The 24,094-nt window shown below is 38.4% G+C and overlaps 1 protein-coding gene across 4 annotated transcripts in view; it reads right to left on the bottom strand.

Annotated features, from left to right (window-relative positions):
- MSRB3 (methionine sulfoxide reductase B3) overlaps nucleotides 1-24,094 on the bottom strand; it is an 81,988-nt gene that overhangs the window by 28,418 nt on the left and 29,476 nt on the right. For all 4 annotated transcript variants that reach the window (XM_030238532.2, XM_030238534.2, XM_050969767.1 and 1 more), the window contains 3 exons: nucleotides 17,365-17,473; nucleotides 15,484-15,561; nucleotides 6,247-6,275 (listed from right to left, as the gene is read on the bottom strand). In XM_030238532.2, coding sequence (XP_030094392.1) covers nucleotides 6,247-6,275; nucleotides 15,484-15,561; nucleotides 17,365-17,473 — 216 coding nt within the window. The remainder of the gene's footprint in view (nucleotides 1-6,246; nucleotides 6,276-15,483; nucleotides 15,562-17,364; nucleotides 17,474-24,094) is intronic.

Here is a 24,094-nt window from a genome sequence, read left to right as displayed (position 1 = left end):
ATAAGAGACTAAAATGTGAAATAGCAAAAGCCAACAGATCTTTTATATGGTTTCTTAAGGCCATAAATTTACAGCACTACATCAATGAAAGAAAAACATTAAATATTTTAATCTTTATTGAATCTTCTGTCAGTAATAATTATCACGTAGCTAATTTGCACAGTCTCATTTTTTTTCTAAATAACAAATTTATTCCAGTTTCAAGTAGTATCTTATGATATCATTCTCATCATCTTGTACAAACATGACGTTAAGTTTCTTTTTCCTCTAACAAATCCAGAGGGAAGAAATAAAAATACCTTGCATCTCATTCAAATTCATATACTCATAAATCATGCTAACCAAAACAGAAGATGTGCTATTTTGGACAACATGCATGCAGCCACAAAAGATAGTGTGCTTAATGAAACATTGCCTAAATCTGAAACAGGAAAATGCACTTTGTGTAGTGAGAAAATAATGAGAACAAGAGTGAACACATTGACCATAAGGATCCTGTCCTGTTAAATTCATCAAGGTGCACAGGCAAAAAACACCCTCATAGTCCTCTGCCTGTTGTGTGGCTGCAGCCTATCCCATACATAAGCTGTTGAAGTCCAAAGAGCCATCTGACACATAATGTGTGGGGGTTCCAGCAGGGAACCCACTGAATGCCTTTGTCTTGCCCCTTCCTCTTTTCCAGAGGCTGATGAGGTCGGCAGTGCGGTGCTTGTCCCAATGGTTTCACACAGCTCTAGATTTACTTTGAGCTCAGTCCTGGTCACAGCAGTGCCAAACATCTCCAGATTGTCACAACTGAAATGATGCCAAGCTTTACAAGTGATATAGGAACAGGCGATAATCAGTTATCACACATCAGCACATAGTTCCTGGGATGTACCACTGAGATGTCCCAGCCATCTAATGCTCCCAGTCTGGAGTATTATCCACATCAGGGCATGGGCCTGAAACATTCAGCCGATGGTTCAGTTTGCATCTGACTAAATGCTCATCTTGCTGCTGAACAAATACAACAATGGCCATGCTCCCCAGCCATGGCATCCCCAACAACCTGTGTGAATAGTTGTTAATGCCAAGAACAAAATAGCACTGGCAAGTAACAGCAAGATAATCTGAGCTGCTGTTCCTGTTTTTGCAGTAACTGTCTCCCACTATCTCTCTGTGCCAGCTCATGCACGTTTTCAAGCATCCAAGCTGGCGGTGGCTAGAGAGAAGGAAGTAATTCCTCTTAGTTGAAAGAGAACCCGAAAAGGTCATTTACCTCATCCAAAAAGGGGGCATCCCTGTTCTTCAGTATCACAGTTTATTTTGCCACTTTTTACAGATTCTGCAAGACATCTTTTAATACTTTTGAATCAAATGCTTTGATTGTAGGATGACTGTTGAACTTGCCAACATGATTTTGTTAAGAACACCAAATATCACTTCTGCTCCCTGTTTCTGAAACTACTTAGCCTTCCTAAGAAGAAATTAAGAACTACTTTAACACAACCTGGGTGAAAAAGCTGACATCAATAGAATTTAGGAACTTATTTCTTAATCTGTATTTAAATCTTCAATGAGTTTGATCAATGCATGTTTTTATTAGGTACCTTGCTGCTTTGTCAACCTAAGGTTTCAGGCAAGTTACATTTCTTTTGTGCTTCCCTGGTCGTAAAGGTCAGTGAGAGTTACTCACTTTCAAAATGCCTTTTGGTATCCATTTCTCTCTTACTTGGGCAGAGGATTCCTTATACTCTTAATAGCTGTAATGAAGATTTTCATACAAGGGGACTGATGACAGGCTAGGGGAAATCAGGGCTGATACAGAGAGTTTGGAAAGCCTGTTGCAGAACATCTGGAAATGTAGCCAAGAGGAATTTGTGAGAGGAAAACATCTAATCACCTCCAACCTTTTAATTTTGTTCATCTGTTCTCCAGCACCTGTGCTGAATCATGTAGCCTTGCAAGTTACTACATTGTAGTGGCCACATTAAAGGAAAGATGCCAGTAAACACAAGCAGTGAGAAAGGAAAGGATGGGAACCTTGATGGGTATATAGAGGTGGCAGCATAGTGCAGTGCTGAAGACGTGGGGATACACTCATTCTGGTGGAAAATGCAATGTGCAGAGAGAAGAAATGACCTTCAGAGTCACTGGCTGACACTGTGAATCCGGACAAGCCAGGCAAAAGAAATTCCAGGAACTGTTGGGGGCTCCTTGACTTGCTTTGTATTTGACTGCTGGGGCAGCAGGAATCCAACAAAAGCTCATGTGTAGCTGTCCCTCAGGACAGCCTCTAGGTGCATGAGCAGCGATTCTATCTTAATTTCTGATACTAACTGGAATGTTTCCAAAGTATTGACACAAACAGTGGCATAAGTCACATACGTTATCTTTACATTTCATTTGATCTGTAGAAGCAGGGAGAGAGAAGAACAGGTTTTGGAGATATGTCTCTTTTTTGAGAGAAGTGTGAAGCTGGTGCAGCAGATGATGGACACAGCTGAAGGCTCTGTGTGTCCTTGGGCACATTTTCTTCAGTGCACAGATGTTTCTATAGCATGGTGCTTCCATGACTGTCCCTCTTGCACCCTGTGCTCTCTGACTTTCTACATTCCATGGTCTGAGTGACAGATACACAAAAAACACTCTACTGGAGTCCTTGCATATTGTCCATGACTTTGTCCTTTCTTTTTAACACAGAACAAAATGGATTTTTTCTTTGCCCATTCATTTCACTGCGAACACTCTAACTTGAATATCACATCTCACCTCCACAGTGACATGCAGGATGCAGCAAATAGTACAGGAGATGCCTCAAGAAAACTCAGCCCTCCCAGCAGGCAGTAGGAAATTCACCATTACCATTCCCTAGTGACTAGTGGGCATGCTGAGACAGTTTTCTTGGATTATTTTTCCTATTACTAAGGTGGGATTTAAAGTGTTCAGCAACAGCTTTTGAGACCTACAGTTTCATCCTGTTACAGAACAGTACCCTGAAGACCTATTTTACTCTAAATTTTAAAAAAGCAAAAATCTGTTTGTAATTTATTAAATTAATTACATTAATTATTCCAATATAATTATTATATTCTTAAATTCTTAAATGTTCTAACCAAGCACATAGCACAATAAGCATTTTAGACACTAACACAGTACTGATAATCAGATCAAAATTGTTTCACCTGTGGTTTTTTTGTGGTTTACTTTGCTCTCTAACAAATTGTGGGGAAAAAGAAATATTTTTCCTACAACCGTTTTCGCTTTCAAGTACTTTGTTAAAAAAAATCTATTTTCAGTACCAGTAGAATTCATCATATTATGACAGGAAAGTAAAATTGTTTCATTTATAAGATCTTGTAACAGCATGAAGCTAACCCCATGGTCTCTGAGACAGAAATTCTGCCAGCTGTAGACTTATAAAGAGTCAGCAGAGAAAAAGAAGTTTCTCAGATGGAGCTGTTAGTCATGATATGAAGAATGTGTGTCCCCTACAGATGTTATAGTTATTTGCATGATAAATCCTGATCATCACCGTAGGAATTTTGCAGCCTTCTTTTAAGTTAATGCTCAAATTCCAATTAATCTTCTTTTGACAATGTTTGTCTAATATTTCAGTGTTGAACAACATTTCCAGGGTTACATTTGCAGTGAACGTACTGGGTACTTTAAATGCTGTATTTTCTGACTTTGTACTTGCTTCAGAAAGACTTCTTTTAATTCTTCAATGCTGAACAAATATTTCTAGGAAAGACAAGTATAAGCATTGATAAATGTTTATTAAGGGCATATCTAGACTTGCAAGTTATCTGGAATTAACACTGCAGTTAATTTAGAACAAGCAATAGTTGTGGAACAACTCCCTGGGAAAAAAAAATTATTCTATAATAAAATTACCTCATTCTCATGTTCAACACTTGGACTGTTTTAAGTAACATAAGATAAATGAGAACAAAGCATGTTTGTTCCAGTTTGTGGGATCATTACTTTACTTAGGAATTCAGTCTAGGGAATTCAAAATGAAATGAGGGATGTGAAAATACCTTAAGGTGTCTCCAAGAAACTTGAGGTTGCATAAGTGCAGACTCAGATGCTAGCAGCCCTTTTTAAACCAACACTACACTGACACTTTTCAAAGGCCTGTGTAATGCAGATCATGGTGCTACACAGGGCACTACACCCCCACACACAAAAGAAGGTTTGTTTTTTTTTTTACAAGGATGCCATCGCCCATGCACCTTGAGTGAACAGGGTGCATTCACTCAGCAGGAGGTCTGGAATTATTGTCTGGTTTGGGAAAGTTATAGAAAATTCTTTGGTAGGAAAACAAAACCAGATGTTGCCAATATCTTCAGTTCTCCTCTGTTCCTACATATTGGGAACAAAAGAGAAACTTAGAGTCCTTGTGCCATCTGACTGTCATGAACAGCTTCTTGCTGGATGAAATGAGTGCTCTCCCTGTGAAGAGAAGGCAGCTGTACCTCTCTCAATGATAAGGGGGTTTTGAGCCTTGGTTTGGTACCTTGGTTTTAACATCTACCCGTGGTTGTTAGCTGAAACCTGTTCCAAGAGACATAGCACTGATGAGACCGAGGTGTTAAACCTTAGTAATCTCCGTTCCAAGTACAGGGTTTGGGGCAAAGATTAGAATGGGACCAGGAGCCCAGGGCAGAAAGACCTGGTGACATGTACTGAGCAGGCCCACACCACAGCTGCAAAAGTGCCAAACTTTTACCACTACTCTGGGAAAAGCCACGCCTTCGCTGCCTTCGTTCCAGGGGAACGGCAGGCAGAAGAGTGTTCCTGACAGGAGAACAGCTTCAAAAGTGTCAGAAAACTACTTGTAGCTTAAGCCACCAAGCAAACTGAAGCTCTGCAGAGAGTATTTTTCCTTCAGCAGAAAAGCAGACTTGACATTCTGCTCCACACCCTAGTTTTCGTGACTACACTAAAATAAAAGGGGTAATGGCAGAAAACGTGTGAAGCTATCCCTCATGCAAACCCTCTGTTTTGTCAAGATTCAAAAATCAATCTTATCATAGAGTTTATTCAAGAAATATTTAAAGCAAGTAAGCTCACAGACTCAAACTCACAACTCACAGACTAAAATCATAATAGGAGCAAGATGACACAAGTGTACAAGATGTAGGCATTGGCTATTTAAATGCTTCCTGCTGTGGATTTCACACCCATATAGTTCCAAAGATAAAATCTAATGTAGAAAGGAAAAGCAACATAACGCCTCACATTTCAAGCCCACTGGGATAAAGGAACTGGGATAAAAGGAAACTTGCTATTCCATAAGCAACGTGATTAATATACATTGTAAAATTCATAACATTATAAGCAATTATAATCACTGCATTAGGCAAACTATATAGAAGATAACATTGGCCTAAAAACCAAAATTGCCATAATGATATCAGGTTTCCTGTTTAAAACAGACTTTTTCATCTTAAAAAAAAATGTATTTTGAATTACCTTTTCAGGCAATGGACATTTCACCTAGCTTCAGGACAATAGCCTATTCTTAATTTATTATTGTTTAACTTTAAGGAACACCTAGGAATAGTGAACTGAATAAGTAACAGTCTGGTATTAGGATATGTGGTTTTGCCTCCAACTGCTCCCCTGTTTGCTGTCCTGTGTTTTTTGTCTTGTTAGATACACATTAACCTGTTAGACTGACCTTCACTTCCCTCCCTACAACACATTACAATTCTTTAAAAAGACATCTTGGGAGAGACTGCCTTTTGGTAATCCTCCTCAGTTGAGCTCTACGGACTGGTCTGGCATGCATTGTGTACCTGGATGTGTCACGAAAATTTGATGACAAATCATCTGTTTCCTGACAGAGAGGCTGCACTGACTTCAAATTCCCATGAAATGTTTTTGTCCACCAGGAAGAAAAACATTCTGCTCTATTGCAGTGATCCTTTTCAAACTTCAATCCTCCATTTGCTTTAGTCTGTATTATCATTTATTTGTATTATAATTTTTCTGGATCAATTAAAACCTGTTGCAAGATACATCTTCTCTATCATCTTTTGGGAAAATGTAAAGAGACCGGAACTAATGAAAGGAATGAAAGTAAATGTTTCACAGTAACAATGCTGTTTTCAGAGGGTGAGAAATGAAGATCCTTTTTAAGGCTGACCTACCCCAGTTTGTTTAAAACTAAGCTGAACTTGAACTGATAAACTACTCTTTTGAGATTAACCTGAATAGTGTACATTCAGTAAAACACTGTAAATGTAAACATACCTGAATTGGAGTCAAACTTTGTTTCTGACCTGAAAAAGAAAATAAAAAGATCGTAAGTTACAAGAACTGCTTTATGCCACAAAAGCCATTTGTCAAACTAATCCCTCCAGCAAATACGATCTTTAACTAGACTAAGTCTCTATATTAACATTTAATGCATTCAAAGGCCTATGAACCCAAATAATGACTATTATCTTTAATATTCTACTGTTTTCCATGCTGTAGTTACAAAGAAGATATTTTAAAAGACAAATCACTAAATGAAGAAAATAAAATATAAATTTGAACGAGGATTCAATTATATACTATGAATCATAGCATAGAGTTGTTTGTATGAATTAAATAGTTTTCATTAATTTTCATTTTTGAAAAGTCATTAGGAGGATTTAATTCATTCATGAATGTTTCCAGTCTATTTTCATTAATGTCATATGTATTGTATCCGATGATCTGTACTTAATTGTGCAACATCCTAGGAGGTTTTTGTTTGTGTGTGTCTTCAATTTACTCATTCTGCACATAGGAGTAAGTGGTTTGATTTTCTTAAAAGTGGAAAGTGGGGGGTGAGAAAGAGGAAGGGAGCCAGACCAAAATTTTAACTTGTTTTAAAGTCTTTGCAAAAAGACAATGATGTGCGCATTATGCACCATTAGCTTTGGTCGTGCACTGCAGATTTTTTTCTCCCTAACAAGTAGTGTTTTCTTCTAAGGGCTTAGCACTTAGCAAATGAACCCTATAACCTGTATATTTAATAAAAGGAAGAAAAAATTAGCCCTTGTGAGAACATCATGTTTCAGATATCGGTTAATAATACTTGTAAATGTAGAAGCCTTTGAAGGCCTCAATTCAACTGTGGGAAAACTTAAGTTGGGTAATTACTCAAGATGCTGCTGATGTGCTGTCAAGCAGAATTAACCCTATGACTAGGGCTATCTACACAATCTGCTACAAGACAGCATTGTCTATATTGAGCTCTCAAACCAATTAACAGGCATGTTCCAATCAGATTTATATCGCCCACTAACAATCAGTTGCACACATAGTCATGGCTGTCACAGCAGGACACAAGGTCTGACCAGCAGGAGACCTGTTAAAGCATGTTATATTGGCAGCAAAATGCCTTTCCCCAGAAATTCTGAGAAGGAAGTACAATGTTGGATCCTTCTACATTCCATCAAGGAAGAGATGTAATTTTGGGAAGTTACAGTTCTTTTTTCAGAAACAAATGTCTGAAGCCCAAAAACTAATCGCAGATTTATTTTCCACTTTAATTTTTACAAGCTAGTACATGCTGTTACATGTAGATGTCTTTTACGTGCACTCTACATTTTTATATAACCCACATTGTAATTGTATACCAAATATCTATGCTACAGCAAATAAATATAAAATTATTTATAATTAAAAAAATTAACAGGTTCACACTAATAAAGTCATAAGAAAGGAAAAAACTCTCTTCTCCCATCCTGCTCATTTTGCACCTTCCTCCAGTGCTCACAATATTTTGTCTTAAATATAACTCTCAGGAGATGAAAGGCGAGAGAGAAAAGACCTATCTTCATAATTATTATTTTTAGTACCACCAAAAGCACTGAACAAAGAAAGCATGTTGCTGACATGTCTTCACAAATATCAGGAGCAGTAACTGCCCAGGGCACCAGCCCGTGCTCAGTTTGGCAGTATAATTCAATTGGTATTTACACCAGCAGGATGAAGTCCCCACCCTGTGAAATGTGGTAACCTGGGGGAAATTCCACTGAGTTAGAATTAAAGCCATTTAGTCAGTGTTTTATTTACAATATTCTCCTCAGGCTCTGTATACCTGCCTACACTCTTCTCTCTTGCTCATCACTGTATCAGCACGACCTCACTACCTACACAGTCGGACACAATGTACAAATTGTACCCTCAGCATGTTTATCTGCACAATCAACTTCGCATTGCCTAAACTATAGATACTCCGTATTAGTGGGTCAAACAGAGCTCTTGCTTCTCAGCCTGAATGCCTTGTTATGGACATATGCACTGCAATTTGTGGCTTCAACAAACTGGCCCAAGGGCCAAGGTGGCAGAGCGCGCATGGGGAGGAGGGTCACAAGGGTCACTGGGCACTGTAACGAGTACCAAAGCTCCAAAGAGTCATAAATTACTGGACAGCACATCAGAAAACTGATATGGGGGTGATAAATGAATCTAACTTTGTCTGGCAACAGCAGAATAGTTATGAAAGAAAACACAACATGGGAGGTAGTACTTGGAGCCATCAAAAGCAGGAAGGTCACCGACGTTATGGTCACCATTTCCCCTTGGGAAAACCATGTAAAATTTAGGACACACTATTACAGAAACTGTTAGAAATCTTAGTAAGGCACAGAAAAAGTGGAGGAAAAGAATGAAGCATCTTTGGCATTGTAAATAAGCAACAAGTGGCAGATGTGAGAGAAGCACTCTGCAAGAACACAATGTCACCTTGGCTACTTGAAGGAATGACAAAGCTTACAGCCATTAATGAAAGCAGCATTTTTCCCTTCTTCCAGAATTTATATCTGCTTCTCAACAACATGTTAGACAAAATGTCAGAAACTAATTGTGCATAGGTGTTAAAAATGCTCAACTAAAATATGGTCATTAAATAAGATAAAATTAAATACTGAAAGTACATTCCAAAGGCATGTTCTGCTACACAGAAAAATTCACTCTTTTTACTTTAAAGTATACTTGTAAAGCTACATTAACTAGAAGGAAAAAACTCCTCAGTACACTGTTTGTTATCATAGTACATACTCTGATATCCAACCTAAGCATCCTACCGGGCAATATGCACATTACATAACCATTTACATAATGATAAATTGTCTTTTATCATTTATCACTACCAGAGGGGAGCACCCCAACACTACACCCCCCTCCCACCCCCAAATGAACAAATAGCCTTCTGCATATTTTCTCTACTTCTGTCTCCTATAAAGAAGTATTCTGAAAACCAGGTAATTGCTCATAAATATCTCTGGAAAGGAGTCGATATGCATAAAGAGGAATAAGAGGGTATTTATAAAGTGCTTTTCATTTCCAATTTTGATATGGCTCAAATACACACAACACATGGCAATACAAATGTCAAGTAAGCTCAGCTACCAACACACAATATGCAAGGAAATAGTGAACTACTGGAAAGATTTAGCTAAGCACAAGCTGCTGCAAAGATCCCAGGAATAATTAAGTCAAACACAAACAATAGAATATATGATGGTCATTTTATCTGTACTGCAGAGAGGTGCAGGGTTTCTACCTGTTTCTTCTAAAAGACATCATATACCAGATCTTCAGACTGCCAAGTACTAAGAAAGAGAGAGAAGTGGAGTAATCATAATCATCATGTGTTCCTATAGTCTGAATTTTAAACTACTGCTTTACTAAGTATGACTAAACTGCAGTTGTTCAGTGCCACAAATTACAGTGTCAACAGACACACTAGAGCTGAAGTTAACACAGATCTGCTACTTGCCAGGGAAGCAGGCCTTTGTCAAAGAGAGACTTTTACCTTTCATGATGAAGTATTTACCAGGTTTGTATAGGTTTTGTTGTGGGAGCATAGGGGACAGCCTTTGGAAGACCCACAACTCTCTCAGAAAGTACTCTGTAGTTCTGATCCTTGCATTTTAACATGGAAGAAGTAATTTATTCCTCTTGGCTTTACTAGGCCTTTTCATTAGCAGTTTATACCAGGCTGTCCCTTTGCAAGGCTGTGCTTCAAGTGTGCTAAACAGAACATTGGTAGGGGCAGACATTCAATATACTAGTTCTCTCTGAAAAGGACTTTGATAGAGTGAAGATCTGTTACAGTCATAAAGATGATGCATCATTGTAGGATCATATTTACAGGAAAATGGACATGTACTAAATGAACTAACCAATACTTTAAAAATATTCTAATCCAGAGACTTACCATGTTGATTGTAATAGTGTTAGTATTAATGTACCATGTATACATAAAGGAAATATGAACATGACTGAGAATACTGTACATCACACGAGAGTCCTTTGTCTTCTCTCCTCACATCTTCGGTATTTGATTTTCAAAGAATTTTATTCCATATTGGCATGGGCAGTTTGCTGAAGAGATGATGGTCTAGCAGGCTCCTGATGCAACGCAAGCCAACCCATGTCCTGGTTCAGGTGACTGATCAGAATACAACCAATCATCTCTCTCCCATGTTTGCCTCCCAGTGGTACAGAATATACCTAGCTGCAGTATCAGTGCTCCTCTACAGCATTGCTAGCGAGCTAAAGAAGGCCAGGACAGGAATGCTCAGTTGTGAACATATTCCTGGACACTGCATTGGCCCTTCTCATGCTGATAAGAACCCTAGACAGGAACTAGGCAAACTGCAGGGGAGGCTCAGGCCAGGGACCATTCCCCAAAAGAAGAATGAACCAGGTCACTCGGTTTCAGAGTAGAGGAATTGATGACAAAAACACAAGCTATGTCTTGTCACTTGCCTTTAGGGCCAGAGAAGAGACTTTTGTCCATTTTGGTTTTAAGTATAGACATAAAGTTCAGTTCAGAGAGACAGAATGTCTTTATTGTGAGAGCTAAAAACAGATAAACACAGAAGTATATACCTTCTGCAGTCATAATCCATAACAATCTACCCTACCTGATTTTTATGTGAGATACATACATGAACATAGTAAAGCATAAAGTAGGTTAAAAGCAGCTGAAAATTACTTCTTCCAAGCAGAGTGACTGATGAACAGTCAATACAAAGCTGAGTAAATTTCAAACAAGGGGAAAATATATCAGACTGAGAAGTTTACAAAGAATACATTGTACTTTTGCACTGAAAACAGCAATGAAATTCACGCTAGAATCAGGGTCCATAGAAGGATGGTAGAATCAGGATCTATGCAAGGATCATCTCTTGTACTCAGCACTGGTGAGGCTGTATCTCCTGTTCAGTTTTGGGCCCGCCACAAGAAGAACATTGAGGTGCTGCAGTGTGTCCAGAGAAGGATATGGATGCTGGTAAATGATTTTGAGCACAAAAAGGATGCTGAGGGAAGGCCCTATCACTCTAAAACTACCTGAAAGAAGTGTGTAGACAGGTGGGTGTTGAGCTCTTCTCCCAAGTAACAAGCAGGAGAATGAGAAGAAATGGCTTCAAGTTGTACCAGAGGAGATTTAGATTGAACATTAGTAAAATTTCTTCATGGAAAGCTTTGTCAAGAACTGGAACAGACTGCCCAGGGAAGTGTTTGGGTCGCCATGCCAGAAAGTATTTAAAAGATATGTAGATGTGGCACTTGGAAACATGGTTCCAAGTGGTGGGCTTGGCACTGCTGGATGAACAGTTGGACCCAATGATCTTAAAAGTCTTTTCCAACCTAGACAGTTTGTTGATTCCTGCAGTGGTGAGAACCAACTTACTTCAAACAAATGTCATTAAGTAGAAAATGCTGTGTTTGACAGTCTTCCAAGGAAACTAAGAGACAGTGAAGACAGATGAAGTTGCTCAGGTAGTGCTCTTGGATCTTACTAGAGAAACCATATCATTGATGTCATATGGGCTCTCCTAGACAGATAACCAGTGCTGATTTTTCATATGCCTTCCTCAAGGAATATGAAGATCAGTAAGAAAGCTTAAAGACCATTCATTAAGCACACAGCCCTGGTGCAAGGAAATACCTTGTAGAGATCTAGCCTGGTGACTGAAATTCTTCCTTATTTTGTGAAGGCAAGAGTGGTACTATGTTAACGGTACATAACATTGCCTAGCCACTCTTTCATTTTCTCTTGATTGGATGTCTGAGAGATGTTGAGAAAACCTGACACAGCTCAACAAAAATCAAATTAAAACATACATGGATAAGGCTGTTGCTATGGTGTTCAGAAGAGCCAACACCATTACCAAGAATTCCTTCCAGGAAGCAATAAGGGCAGCAGTGGGTGTTTTATGAAGACTTGGTAATTTAGTCTTTGGCCCTAAAAATTGGAAACTGACAAAACAATAATATTTCTTTTTTTAAAAGGAAATCATTCTCCCAGGCTTCCCAGTTCCCATCTATACCACATCTTTCTCACAGTCCTGCATATATTAAATTTATATTAATATATTATTTATATTAAATTTTAACCTCCTGTTTCCATGGCTATGGACAGAATGGTATTTTTGAGTAACGTATAAGAAAGTGCCTTGAAAAATTAAAGTAGGCACAACCTTGCAAATACAGTTGGCCTTAGAAAACACTGAGGATTTTGGTGGCAAAGGTGGCTCTTTGTGAACTGATACAGAAAAACACAACCTTGCCATGGAGATCGTCCAGCCATGATATATGTGGCTGGTAGAAAATTAACACAAGCAGGTATGGCTGATAAGTATAAGGACTTTTACTTTGGCTTCTTAGTTATCTATAAGATCCAGGTTCTGCACTAAGATACACTCCAGCCACACCAGGTGAGGTCCAGTGAAGAGAAAGCCATGAAAAAACAAACATCCTAGAGAAAGGTGGGGGCAGCAGGGCTCCTTCTTTTAGTATGAGCCTTCAGCTAGATTGGAGTAAGTGTAACACAAAACTGCACAAAGACTGGCTTCCAGGAAAGAACCTTCTTGACATTAGTTTACTGGCTCTCTCATTTATTGCTTTTTTGGGCAGCTGTACTGGGATGTAGGAGAGTGCATGGCGTGAAAGTTCAGAGATGGAATAATAAGATTTGATAGCATGATTATGCATTTTATGTGTGAGGCACCTTTGATTGTGGAAAAAGTTAAAGCATGTCCTCCATAAAGCTTGGGATGTTTCTCATAACACTAGCACAAGTAGGTAGATGAAGAGATGTGACATTCCTAATTGTTTCTTTTATCTCCCTTGCGATGGAGACGGAGTTCTATTTTAAAGACTTACCAAAAAAACAGGTCTTTCATCTGGAGTGTAAAATTCATATGTTCCCTGACCTCATGTGTCACATGGTAATGAAACAACGTAAATCAGAAATGTTAAAAGTTGAAGTTTGTTAATGTTACTGCTGAAGCTCCAGTCTCTTTCCTAGTTAAACTGACAGGGCCATAGTCCAAATATATATATTTACAGAATTAAAACGACATAAAGACAAAAAAATTAATGGACATCAATGAGAAACAAATGTAAGTGCAAGTTTCAGATGACTATTTGGAAATTACAAGAAGAAACCACCAAAAAAAATCCACTCCATCACAAAAGTTACTCACATTTTAAATGGCAAAATAGACTTTCTTTGTCTTGTACTACCACATCTTACTCCTGAGGAAATATTTCTGTAATTTACATTTGGTGGCAAAAATGTAAAAAACATATATTTTGCATTCTCTTATCTGTGTTTGCTTCTCACTTTTTTTTTAGCTGTCTGGGCTGAATCATTGACCAAGATTCAGAAATCTATCTTCCCTCGTTGAGGAAGACATCATATACTGATATTTTGAGGTCAGTAAACCAAAGAGGATGGACTCTACTGGCTTCTGCATTTTTTCCCAAAGTTGTCAGCCACTTCAGAAAAACTGGCTGAATCAGATGTAGGCCAGAGGTAGCAAGAGTTCATAAGGCAACACAAAGACTTTGGGGGGACTGAGATAAGGCCAGTCTAATCTCAGGACACAATAGGTCAGGTGTTTTCTTCAGGCGCCCACTGGCCTGGTAATTATAAAAATTAAAAAATAACTTCCCTCTTTCTCTCTCTTCCATAAAATCCATAGGAGTCTCAAAGAGAATCTGAAAACAGAGACATTTCCATATAGCTCATTTTATAAAGAGAAATCCAACTCATCAACTCAAGACTATGCCAGAGCATAGTGTACACTTGAGATATTCACAGAAAAGTCTCATATTGCAGTTTTTTCCCATTGTAAAACTATTTTGAAGGCAACTGGAAACTAGTTCACATTAATTTATGTATACTACTGCTGTCAAAAACTCACTCTGCAAAAAACCCCTACTCTTTCTCCATCAGATGATAGAAAGGAAGCCAGTCTTGAAGGTTGAAGGTGAAATCCTGACTCCATTGTAGTCATTTGCTAAATATGAATTTGCTTCAACAGAGCCAGGATCTCCCCCCAAAAGATTTAGCTATAGTAAGCCGTTGAATGTCTAAGAGGCAGAGTAGAAAAACATGTTATGGAGAGTTTGGATCTCCACTTTGCACCTGCAAGCCAAGGACCATAGTAACACATGATGTGAGACTATTGTCTTGGTTCTGTCTGTAACCATCAGATTTTCAACTCTAAAGATTCACATTATTACCAGTTTCTGCAGGTAATCCTTCTGACATTGCAGAGATGAGGTGTTTCTTCCATTTTACAGTCTCCTGAGGATAACTATCACTACCACATCTGGTGATTCTAGAACTACATTAATTATATTTTCCTTTAACCTATTACTGGCACAATATTCTGTATTATTTGTGCTATCCTACCCATCCTGCTTCATGCTCTTGTAAAGGTACCTCTTTAAGTGCAAGGGACTAAGTTAGGGTGAACTAAGGGGGAAAAAAAAGAAAAAAAAATAAATTCTTTATTAGAAGTTAACACAAGCAGCCAGAAATAGGAAAAAGCATATAAACAACTGAATCTGTGCAAAACAATGCAGTGACCAAGGGAATTCAATCAGCACTGCTTCTAGCATCAAATTTAGGGCTATAATTCACACAGTACTTCTAAAGAGTATTTTTAAACCAGCTCTCCATGTGTGCTAATTGGGATGAATGGAAAATCAGTAAGTAATTAAATTTTACACGGTTTTGTTTTCTTAGCTTGAATTCTAAGAAAAATGCATCTACTTTTTTCTCCATCATCAGCTAAAATGCTGTATGTAAAATTCATCATTGCCACCTGGTATCTGTTAAAGCTACCTGTAAGTAATTTTAACAGTCAGACCTCAGCATCAGTTGACACAGTGAAAGACTGTTACAATTACTTGGCTGAGCTCCATATAGGAAAACAAATAAAATTACTAATTTTTTTCATGTCATACTTTCTCTTTTACGTGAATGTCATCTTCCTATCTTATTTATGCTATTTTTTATATTTGCTATAAGATTAATTTTACTACAATTATTTACATTGCTTCTCTTGTATTCCTTAAAAGGTGGAATAACTTCACCATTCTGTGATTCTATGAAATGACCTTATACAATTATGTATGAAATATATTCACGATTATACATAACATAAGAGGCAGAAATCTCAAAACTATATTTAGCATACTCACTTGAATAAAGGAGTTCCACAAACAACACATTTGTATATTCCTTGAGCTTTATGGTGTGTGTACTCCCCCTCAAAGGCACTGTGAAAACAACAAAACTATATTTTAAAATTAAATAAAGGAATTCATTTTTTTTAATTTTTAAAGTAGCTGAGTCTTTAGAAAAATGTTATAGGAGAAGCCCACGATTTCTAAGTTGCCAGCTGTTTTTTATTAAAGGTAGCAAATAAAGCAGGCACAGGAAAAGGGGAATGTCCTTGTTAGTGTGCCTCAGATGTTATGCATCATGCAAAAGGAAGCAAATTGTCCCACAGTTCAAAGGCTGGAACAACAACAAAACCAAAAAGGATAAAACAGAAGTCTTCCCCTATCTGGCAAGTGAAATGTAAGTTTTTGTAAACACAGATTGCTTGGCACGTAGCTCAACCTGCCGCACCTCGCTGTGTCCACGTCTGGGCCGCGTGCAGGGCTTGGCGGCTGCAGCGGAGCGAGGTGTGAGGCCGCCCGGGTGCTGCAGAGCCGCGGTGCTGGGTCAGGCCAACTCTGGCTGCCCAGGCAGCAGAGACATTGTAGCTGAAAATGAAATAATTGGTCCAGGATTTCAAGCTGTGCGTGCCTTATATTTTCAGTTGAAAAGCAATATTCCAGCTTTAAGGGAATATTTTTCTAAGTTAACAATCTAAAAGGCTAGGAGGTCATTCACCTAATACGAATCAGCTGCACTAGCCCAACAAAAAGCCTATGTGCTCAGCAGCTTGTTTTTATTATCCTTTCACCCTTTTTATGAGGTCCAATTTTTTTTATAAACAGGATTTTTAAGAATGACCTAATCTCCAATTGTTTGTGTGCATTAAATCACGTTGTTGGTCCCATACACAAGAGTGTGGAGGGCTGGGGGGAAGGCAAGGCAGGTCTCCCAGCAAAGGCAATCGTCCCTGTGCCCTGCCAGGGCTGCGGCAGGACGAAGAGGGCTGGGGTGGAGAGGGGGACTGTCCCCACCAGCCTCTCTGGCACGTTCAGCCACCAAATTCAGCGCTGTCAGGAAGAGGTTTGCCTATTAACCAGGACCCCACGTGCAGCGGGGAGTCCTTTCAGCTCATGAATGAAAACAAGCAGTTACATCATTAGTACGTTTAGAGCAGAGGTAAAGCCAGGGCCTTGTGCCAAGCTCAGTGGTATACATTAGACAACAAAAAATGGCTGGGCCTTGGCAAGTTACCTTTGGCTTGAATCAGCTGAGAGACTTTATTCACTAAAAACAATCTTGGAAGTCTGTCCTTTTTTTTCCCCTCCAGGACTTAAGGCTGGGTTCCAGTGACTAAAGCCATGTGAGGGCAGTTATTGAAAATTTTTGACATTCCAACCACAAATGAGCCAATAAATACCTTCTCCACATGTGCTTCAAAAAGAAATTGGAGTGGGGTGGAAAAGAACTAAATTATGCTACCTTCTTTCTGCAGCCAAAACGTCTATACTTACAATGGCCACCTTCAAAACTCCAGCCTCCTGGCACAGGGCCATTTCCCTCGTGGTTCTCCTTACTGCTATGTCTTCCAAAAAAAGTGTACCTAAACCACTATTACTTCCACACGTTTTGTAGTAAACTAAAAACAGACTCTAAATATGAGCCTGGTGACTTTATAAGACATGCAGTGTTCATTAAAAGTCACACAAGACCCTTGGCCCTGGCCCCCCTGTTGCAGATGCTTGTCTTTGCAGTAGTGTTAATTTGTAGGAGTTAGTAAACAAGTGCAGAAATCCTATAAGAAGAAGAAAACAACGAACAAAACTTGGTATGGAAGGTGAGGAAACATTAGTAAGAGGAAGGGTGGAAATGAGAGATGCCTGTGTTTTTAGATCTGAGTTTCCTTCATCTTGCTTTACCTTTCAGTCCCCTTCTCCTGAGTGACATGGTACTGCAGGGGTGTCAGCCGCTTCCTCAGCTCCTCCTGGGAAAAGACCACCTTACAGTCCTTTTTATCCCTACATGACCCTGCAAAAGGAGAGGATATGGGAGAAGGAGCCTTTTTAGCTTAAATCCTGAATAATTGCTTTGGCAGACAGCCACAGTATAGCTTCTGCATTCACTTGTCAATGACCAGGCTGGTCCCTAATGCACAAAGAATGGCTCAGCTGAACTGCAGCTGATTATTTATTCAAATATAAGTATAGAAAAGAATTTTTATAGAGACCCAGGTGATTCCACTGGAGCAGTGACAATGTGCTACAGCCAAAGCCCTTTGGTGTGTTATACTCTAAATTGTTGCGCATAAAATCATTCCCAAGAAAGTACCATTTTTCAACCATTAAAAAAAAACCCTGCAAAAATCCCAACTATAGCTGAAACATTCTTTACAAGACATCTATATTGGAGACTTATGGTAATGGGCATATGATGTTTAGCCACAACATCTGGCAATTTCAGTATCCTTAAAAGTAGCTGAAAAACAATTCTAACCTTCAGAATTACAGTAAGGTTGATTTAATTTCTAGTTGCATCCTTATCATTTATAACAGTAGCCATTTTCTTTTTTCACAGATGAAGCACTAGAATAGGAGTCCTAAGGAGTAAATAATTTCTTTATGCACAAAGCTGTACAAAGTTCAACAATAAACTTGTTGTAAAATTTGTTGCAATGGAGGGTCGCTGTTGAAATTACCCTCCTCTGAAAATCTTATCCTACCACTTTGCTTAATTCACACAAAAAATCCAAGGAGTACATAAGGATTACTGTAAAAAATCGACATTTGTATAGTGCAAAAATCCACACTGGGAAAGCAAAAAACAATAAGGTTCCTTTTGGGAATGAAAATTCCCAAAGTAATAACATAAATTGCAAAATATTCAGGTAACTTTGATAAGCATTGGCAAAAATTAGCTGACAAAATATGGCAGGGAAAAAGCACTCTAATTATGACAGTAATTAAAGTATAGTACAATAAGAAATAAACAATCTGACAAAAATATTTTTTGCTAGAAATGTATACACACTCATAAAAAGACCAATTGTGTTCCCAAAGTAGAGGCAACAGAGCTACCCATCTGTATGTCATTTAGTACAGGAGAGGCAATGGCAGGTTTAAATTACATGGTACTGGATTGCAATTTCCTAACATTGGATGCTTTTCTGCTTTTTTACCTTGAGTCATTACTAAGGAGCGTTCATAAAAAGTAGCTTAGAGCACAGATGCTTGCAAATCATTTAAGAAAAGATGTTTCTTTCTTCCTCCCCCTCTTCTTTTCTCAATTTTTTAATGTGTGGGGGTGGGTGAATAGGGGAGGGAGAAAAAGAATAATGCTGTTGGTCTCTACCGACTAACCCTAGGAAGTATTTTCAGGAAGAAAAAAGTAAAATTGAAAACATCTGATTGAAGTAAATAGTGCAAACATAAAAAGCTTTACTAGTGAAAGAAAAGTATTGAAAAGCGACTTTATTTCATAGATTAGAAATTACTTTTGATCTAAACATTCTTAAAAACAGATTGTTTTCCACTCTGACCCATCTCATTAGCTGTGCTGCAGAGTCTTCATTTTAATGGCAAGCTTTGAAAGAGCACTGCTGTATGCCTTTGTTAGCTTCAATCTTATTTGGGAGAGGGATAAAGATTTCATTCCAGGTCTCTTTGTTTGTCTTTCAAGAACCACTAAAGCAGTATTCACACAAATTTTGCAAGAATGTGCCCTGTGCCATAGCTTACAAATTATTTGGTTTTGGTGCACTTAAAGGTCACCTTCCAAATTAGCAAAATTTTCCTACATCCTGGCTTTTCAACCTTAAATGTAAATATTGTTTTCTAACTGTAAGTGAGGTTTGTTCTTTATAACATTTGGTTGCTTATTTAAGGATGTCAAACTCTGGAGGTTTTTATTCTCCAAATGTGCAGGACTCTAGGACTAATAAGTCTTTCAAAGTATAGCTAACAGGGAAAGGAAGCATATGCATTATATAAATAGCTATTGTTATCTTGCATTACGCAGCTCAGAAAGAAACTGTTTGAGAGACAGTCTTTTCTCTACAATTTCAGTTTTAAAAAGTAGTCGAGAGCAACAAAGAATCTTACAAACCAACAATGTTTAAAATATCTACAATAATTTAAAAAATAAATTCTATTTGGTACTTTGCTTTGCTGCTGCTGCTGCAAAAAAGCAAACTAAGCATAACTTCACTTTGAAAAAAGTGAAAATACTGAGTGTTTTTTTAAATGGTCAGTATTCCCCCCTTTACATTCTTTAAATAATTTTTCTTTTTGTTTTCAAATTTAATGCTCTCCAATCTACAGGTTCACTATATGCATAAGAAAATTTCTAGATGCCATATGACCCTCAACAATGATCAAAAGTAGGAAGCATATTAAGAAAAGATCTTTTGTATGCCTTTTCTTAATAATTAACCATATGTTTTATAATTCAAACAATTATTTATGTCTGCAGGGGAATTTTGGCAAACTACACTGGGGTAAAATGCAACTGACCCCAATAAAGGTTCTTCAAGTTTTTAATTTGAGTATTGATCAGCAAACACTTCCACTACAAATTATAAAGGAACTCTCTTGGTTCAGCCTTCAGCATTCAAGAATGGCCCTATCCAATTAATTGTTCTTACTATTTAACTGCTGGCAACAAACAGATAGCTCAGTGAATGGATCACATTATTTCCCTATTGCCGAAAAGGCAAGAAGGTAAAGCAAGACTCATCCCTGACTGCAGAGGATATAAGGGTATTTTATCTGAAATGGGAATAGCCTACAAGCTTCTATAAAAATGCAATCAATCCTAAAAACTACTAGATGAGATTCTAGGAATACATTCCTTCAGTTAGGAATAAAATTATGTGGAAGAGGGACAAAAGTGCATAATTTTCGGTAAAAGAGTTTCCTTCTGGTTTTGCAGCTGTTCCTTTATGACATGAGATGACTGTCACATTCAAGACAACTCTTTGTATCCTGGGATGGGACAACATAAAGGTACACAAAGATTCCCAATATAAGAAAAACTGCCACTAGTAATGGAGCTGTTATTGAGCTAATTATTAAACTAAACGGGCAGGCTGACCACCTTCCTCCATATGGATCTCCATGGATGGGATGAGGGTTGGGCTCTGGAAAGGGTCCATACAGGCAACAAAATGCTTCAGCAGCTCAGCCATAAAGGCAGGCTCAGAGTTTACTGGCAAATCATACAGTTTGAGGCAAATGAGAGAAAAGGTCATCAGTTCTACAAACAGCATTATATCAGTGTGGTTACTGATTAAAGGTGAGGCTAAATTAAATGCAGTATGAGAACAAGAGAGCCTGCATTCATAGGATCTATATTAGCACTCCTGTTCCTTGCAGATGGTGCTCTTAGCAATGACTTTTAGAAAAGCCCAGGACAGCTATGTTCTGAACTCCAGTTAGATGCAGCTGTTAAGAGGTGAACTGCCTGCAAAGATAGACAAAATCCCCTTTGATCCACTGCAGGATCAGAGGCCAGATTAAATCTCTCCAATCAGCACCCCATGGTGCCTTCTTTGGGGCTGGCACTCCTAAGAAGAGCAATGTTCAGGCAGCTCCTTCAGTTGTCTAACAACAGCTACAGCAGTGCTAAAGGCACTTAAGATCCTAGAGCAGGATAGAAGGCTTTGTGAGGAAAAGACCAGCCTCACAAATCTAAATGGGAAAGAAAAAAAAAAAGTTGAGGAGGGTGAAACAGAAGGGTTCAACAGAAACCCTTCTTGGAGACTTCACAGTATTCTTGTGTTTAGGAATGTTTTTTTTCTGAAAAGCAAGGCAGGGCATGCTGCCATTGACTATTCACCTGCAGACTATGGGCATTGCAGAGGTCAGCTCTGCAAGTCTGCTGTACAAATTAGGTGAACAGAAAGTATTTTCTGGGTGTTGACCTGATAATGAAGACATTAAGCATCTCACCTCACATATAAGTTCCAACTGACTTTTCAAACCTGTGGTTCATAACATTCCTTCCTTATAAGCAATCACAAGAAAACCAGCAATAAGATATGTTCAGACAGACGGACACAAGTTAGCAGACCATTACTCCTCAACTCAGCCCCTCACCTGTTCCAACACACCAGAGGTTGGTGATTAGTGTCTGACATGCCCTGAAATATGGTGTAATTTTGCCTGATAGCTTTCCTATATCAAACACTCTTTTGAACCATTCTAACAATTTTCTTTTGCATTTTGTTGCTTCCTATCACTGAAATTAACTCAATATTTCAACTGCATGGAAGACACAACATCTATTTTCCCTCTTCTATCTATGCTTATATTGTACTAGCATTAATGGACATTATGGTCATGCACTGAGCACATACCACTTAGACTTCCTGAACTAAATACAGCAAGATCAAATGCTTCAGCAGAGCACAGCCATGTAATAAATCGGGCTTCTAGTTTTCAGTACTATTTCTTTTAATATAATCAAGCAGTTTTTTAGGGGCTTTACAGTACCTTTTATTTTTCATATCCCACCTAGCCCCAATCCTGCAATGTGACCTGTATAGGCAGATCATTGAGAATATGCATAGCTACTTAAGTGTCTATGACTACATGAGATTACAGGATCTGGCTCTAAGTATACATCTTTTTGCTTCCCAAAGTCTGTCCCATTATAAGAGAGTCAGACCTTGGTAGATTGATGGCAAATTACCTCAAACTGATATTAAGAGGAATTCCACAAAGCTAAAAAATATTTGCATACATTTCTTTAAATAAATATCCTTACATATGCTATTGCTAACACTTAGTATTTTTAAAAGTGGAATCTCTTATTTCTTATTACCTCAGATTTAATTTCACAGTTTATGCCTCTTGTTGCCAGTTTTACCTCACTGTCTGATTACGAAAAGGCAAACTCACAACTCTCTCACACATATTTTAATTTCTGTTTAATTTCTTCTCTGCAGACTCTAGTCTTCAGGGAGAATGCTGCAGTGTTCTCTCACTGCAAACAAGCCAGGAATTGCAATCTAGTTTAAAAAATAACAACTCTTGAGAACGGTTACATTGCAAACAGTTCTATTGGCTTGTATTTGGAAAACACAGTTTTATAAAACCTGTATTTGACATGATAGTTATTTTTATAACTCCCTCACGAGCCATTTCAAATTACCTTACCCTGCTGATGACTAGGATAAATGTTGAAAAAGAAACTGAAACTTCAGTTTCAGAACTGCCTCTGAAATGTTTGGAGGTCAGGTTTAAGTAAAATTCAAACTTCATCATTAAAAAAACCCTTTAAATGTTTTACACATCGAAAAACAGATCTGTGGTTCCTTTTCTTTCTTGCTGTAGGTAGCTAACTCCCACCTGCTGTTGAAATACCATTTGCAGTTTCATGCAAGCATTAGAAGTAATGGAGCGAAGACCATTTCCACTATATTGTGCGTTGAAAATCCAAAAGCCAGGTACCAGAACAGCAGTTTGAATTTTGGGTCAAATTCCAAGTTCTATCTTAAAAGAACACCACCCAAAACCTAACTGTCTTTAAAAAAAATTATTTGCTTAACACCAGGAGCGTCAGATGGTCACAAGGGAAGGGCAAGCCCCTTCTCTGCAAATTTGCAAACTTCCCATACAATCAAGTAACAGAGCTGTCACATTTTTTTTTTCCACTCAGTCATCAGCACAGCTCTTATCTAATAAAAAAAAAAAAATAAAAAATATAATAAAACCCCCAAACTGCCAGCTAATGCATCTCTATGCACTTGTTTCTCTCCACAGAAAGTGGTACTGGGATCCCAGCAGGCAGGCCCATTTAGGCAGCATCTGTTGTTTCCACAGGTCTGCAAACCTGCTTGCAGCAAGTTACACTAAGGCAGCCATGCAAGCCAAAGAGTCATTCTCTGGAAAAGAAATCTGAAGCTGCCTGTCCTCCCTGTGAATGTAAAAAACATTTAACAAAAGACTGAAGTGTTTTGCTTAGTGGGAAAGGGTGAAAGAAAATCAGCTCCTTTTGTCCTTTCCAGGCATGTCTACTTTACTTCCACGTCTGACATCCATGAAATAAATGTCACTACCAGACACAATCTTGGTCTCACAACCTTTCCAAATTATAACGACTGAGAGGAGTCCACCACCACCCTGCATTAGCTGGTGGAGATGAAGGCAGCTTCCTCTGAAGCTTTTTGAGCTGTCGTCTTCACTACTGTTGCAGCAACAACAGCATGTGGCTGCTCAGCAGAGGTTGCTGAATAGACTAACCTTCAATTAAGTGGAGCAAAAGCTCATTATGTTATAAACTGCCACATTTATTATCGTTTCTGCTGAGATGGCCAAAGACAGAGTGCACAGGGCAGCTGACCTATTTGCCTTACTCTTGGATGCAAACCAGGCAAGACAAGCTCAAGATCTATTGGTACAGCAGTGGAGGGGGGAATATTTATAATGATGGATTTCTCTTCCTCTCCCCCCAAAAGATAAAGAGACTTCTGTTTTGCTGATATTATCCTAGCACCTTTCATAGGCACTACATTTGTTTAAATTAAAAACAAGAAAGACAGAGACACTGAGCACTCTTTATCTGGTCAGTAGATTTCTGACAGAATCAATAAAAGGGTGCCAAACATATGGAAAAGCTTTTTATTAACAGTGGGATCAAGGTGAATTTAGT

This window comes from Serinus canaria, chromosome 1A (genome assembly GCF_022539315.1).
Source record: "Serinus canaria isolate serCan28SL12 chromosome 1A, serCan2020, whole genome shotgun sequence".
NCBI classification, from domain to species: domain Eukaryota; kingdom Metazoa; phylum Chordata; class Aves; order Passeriformes; family Fringillidae; genus Serinus; species Serinus canaria.
Note: the sequence above shows the minus strand (reverse complement) of the source record. Positions and strands in the feature narration are given on the sequence as shown.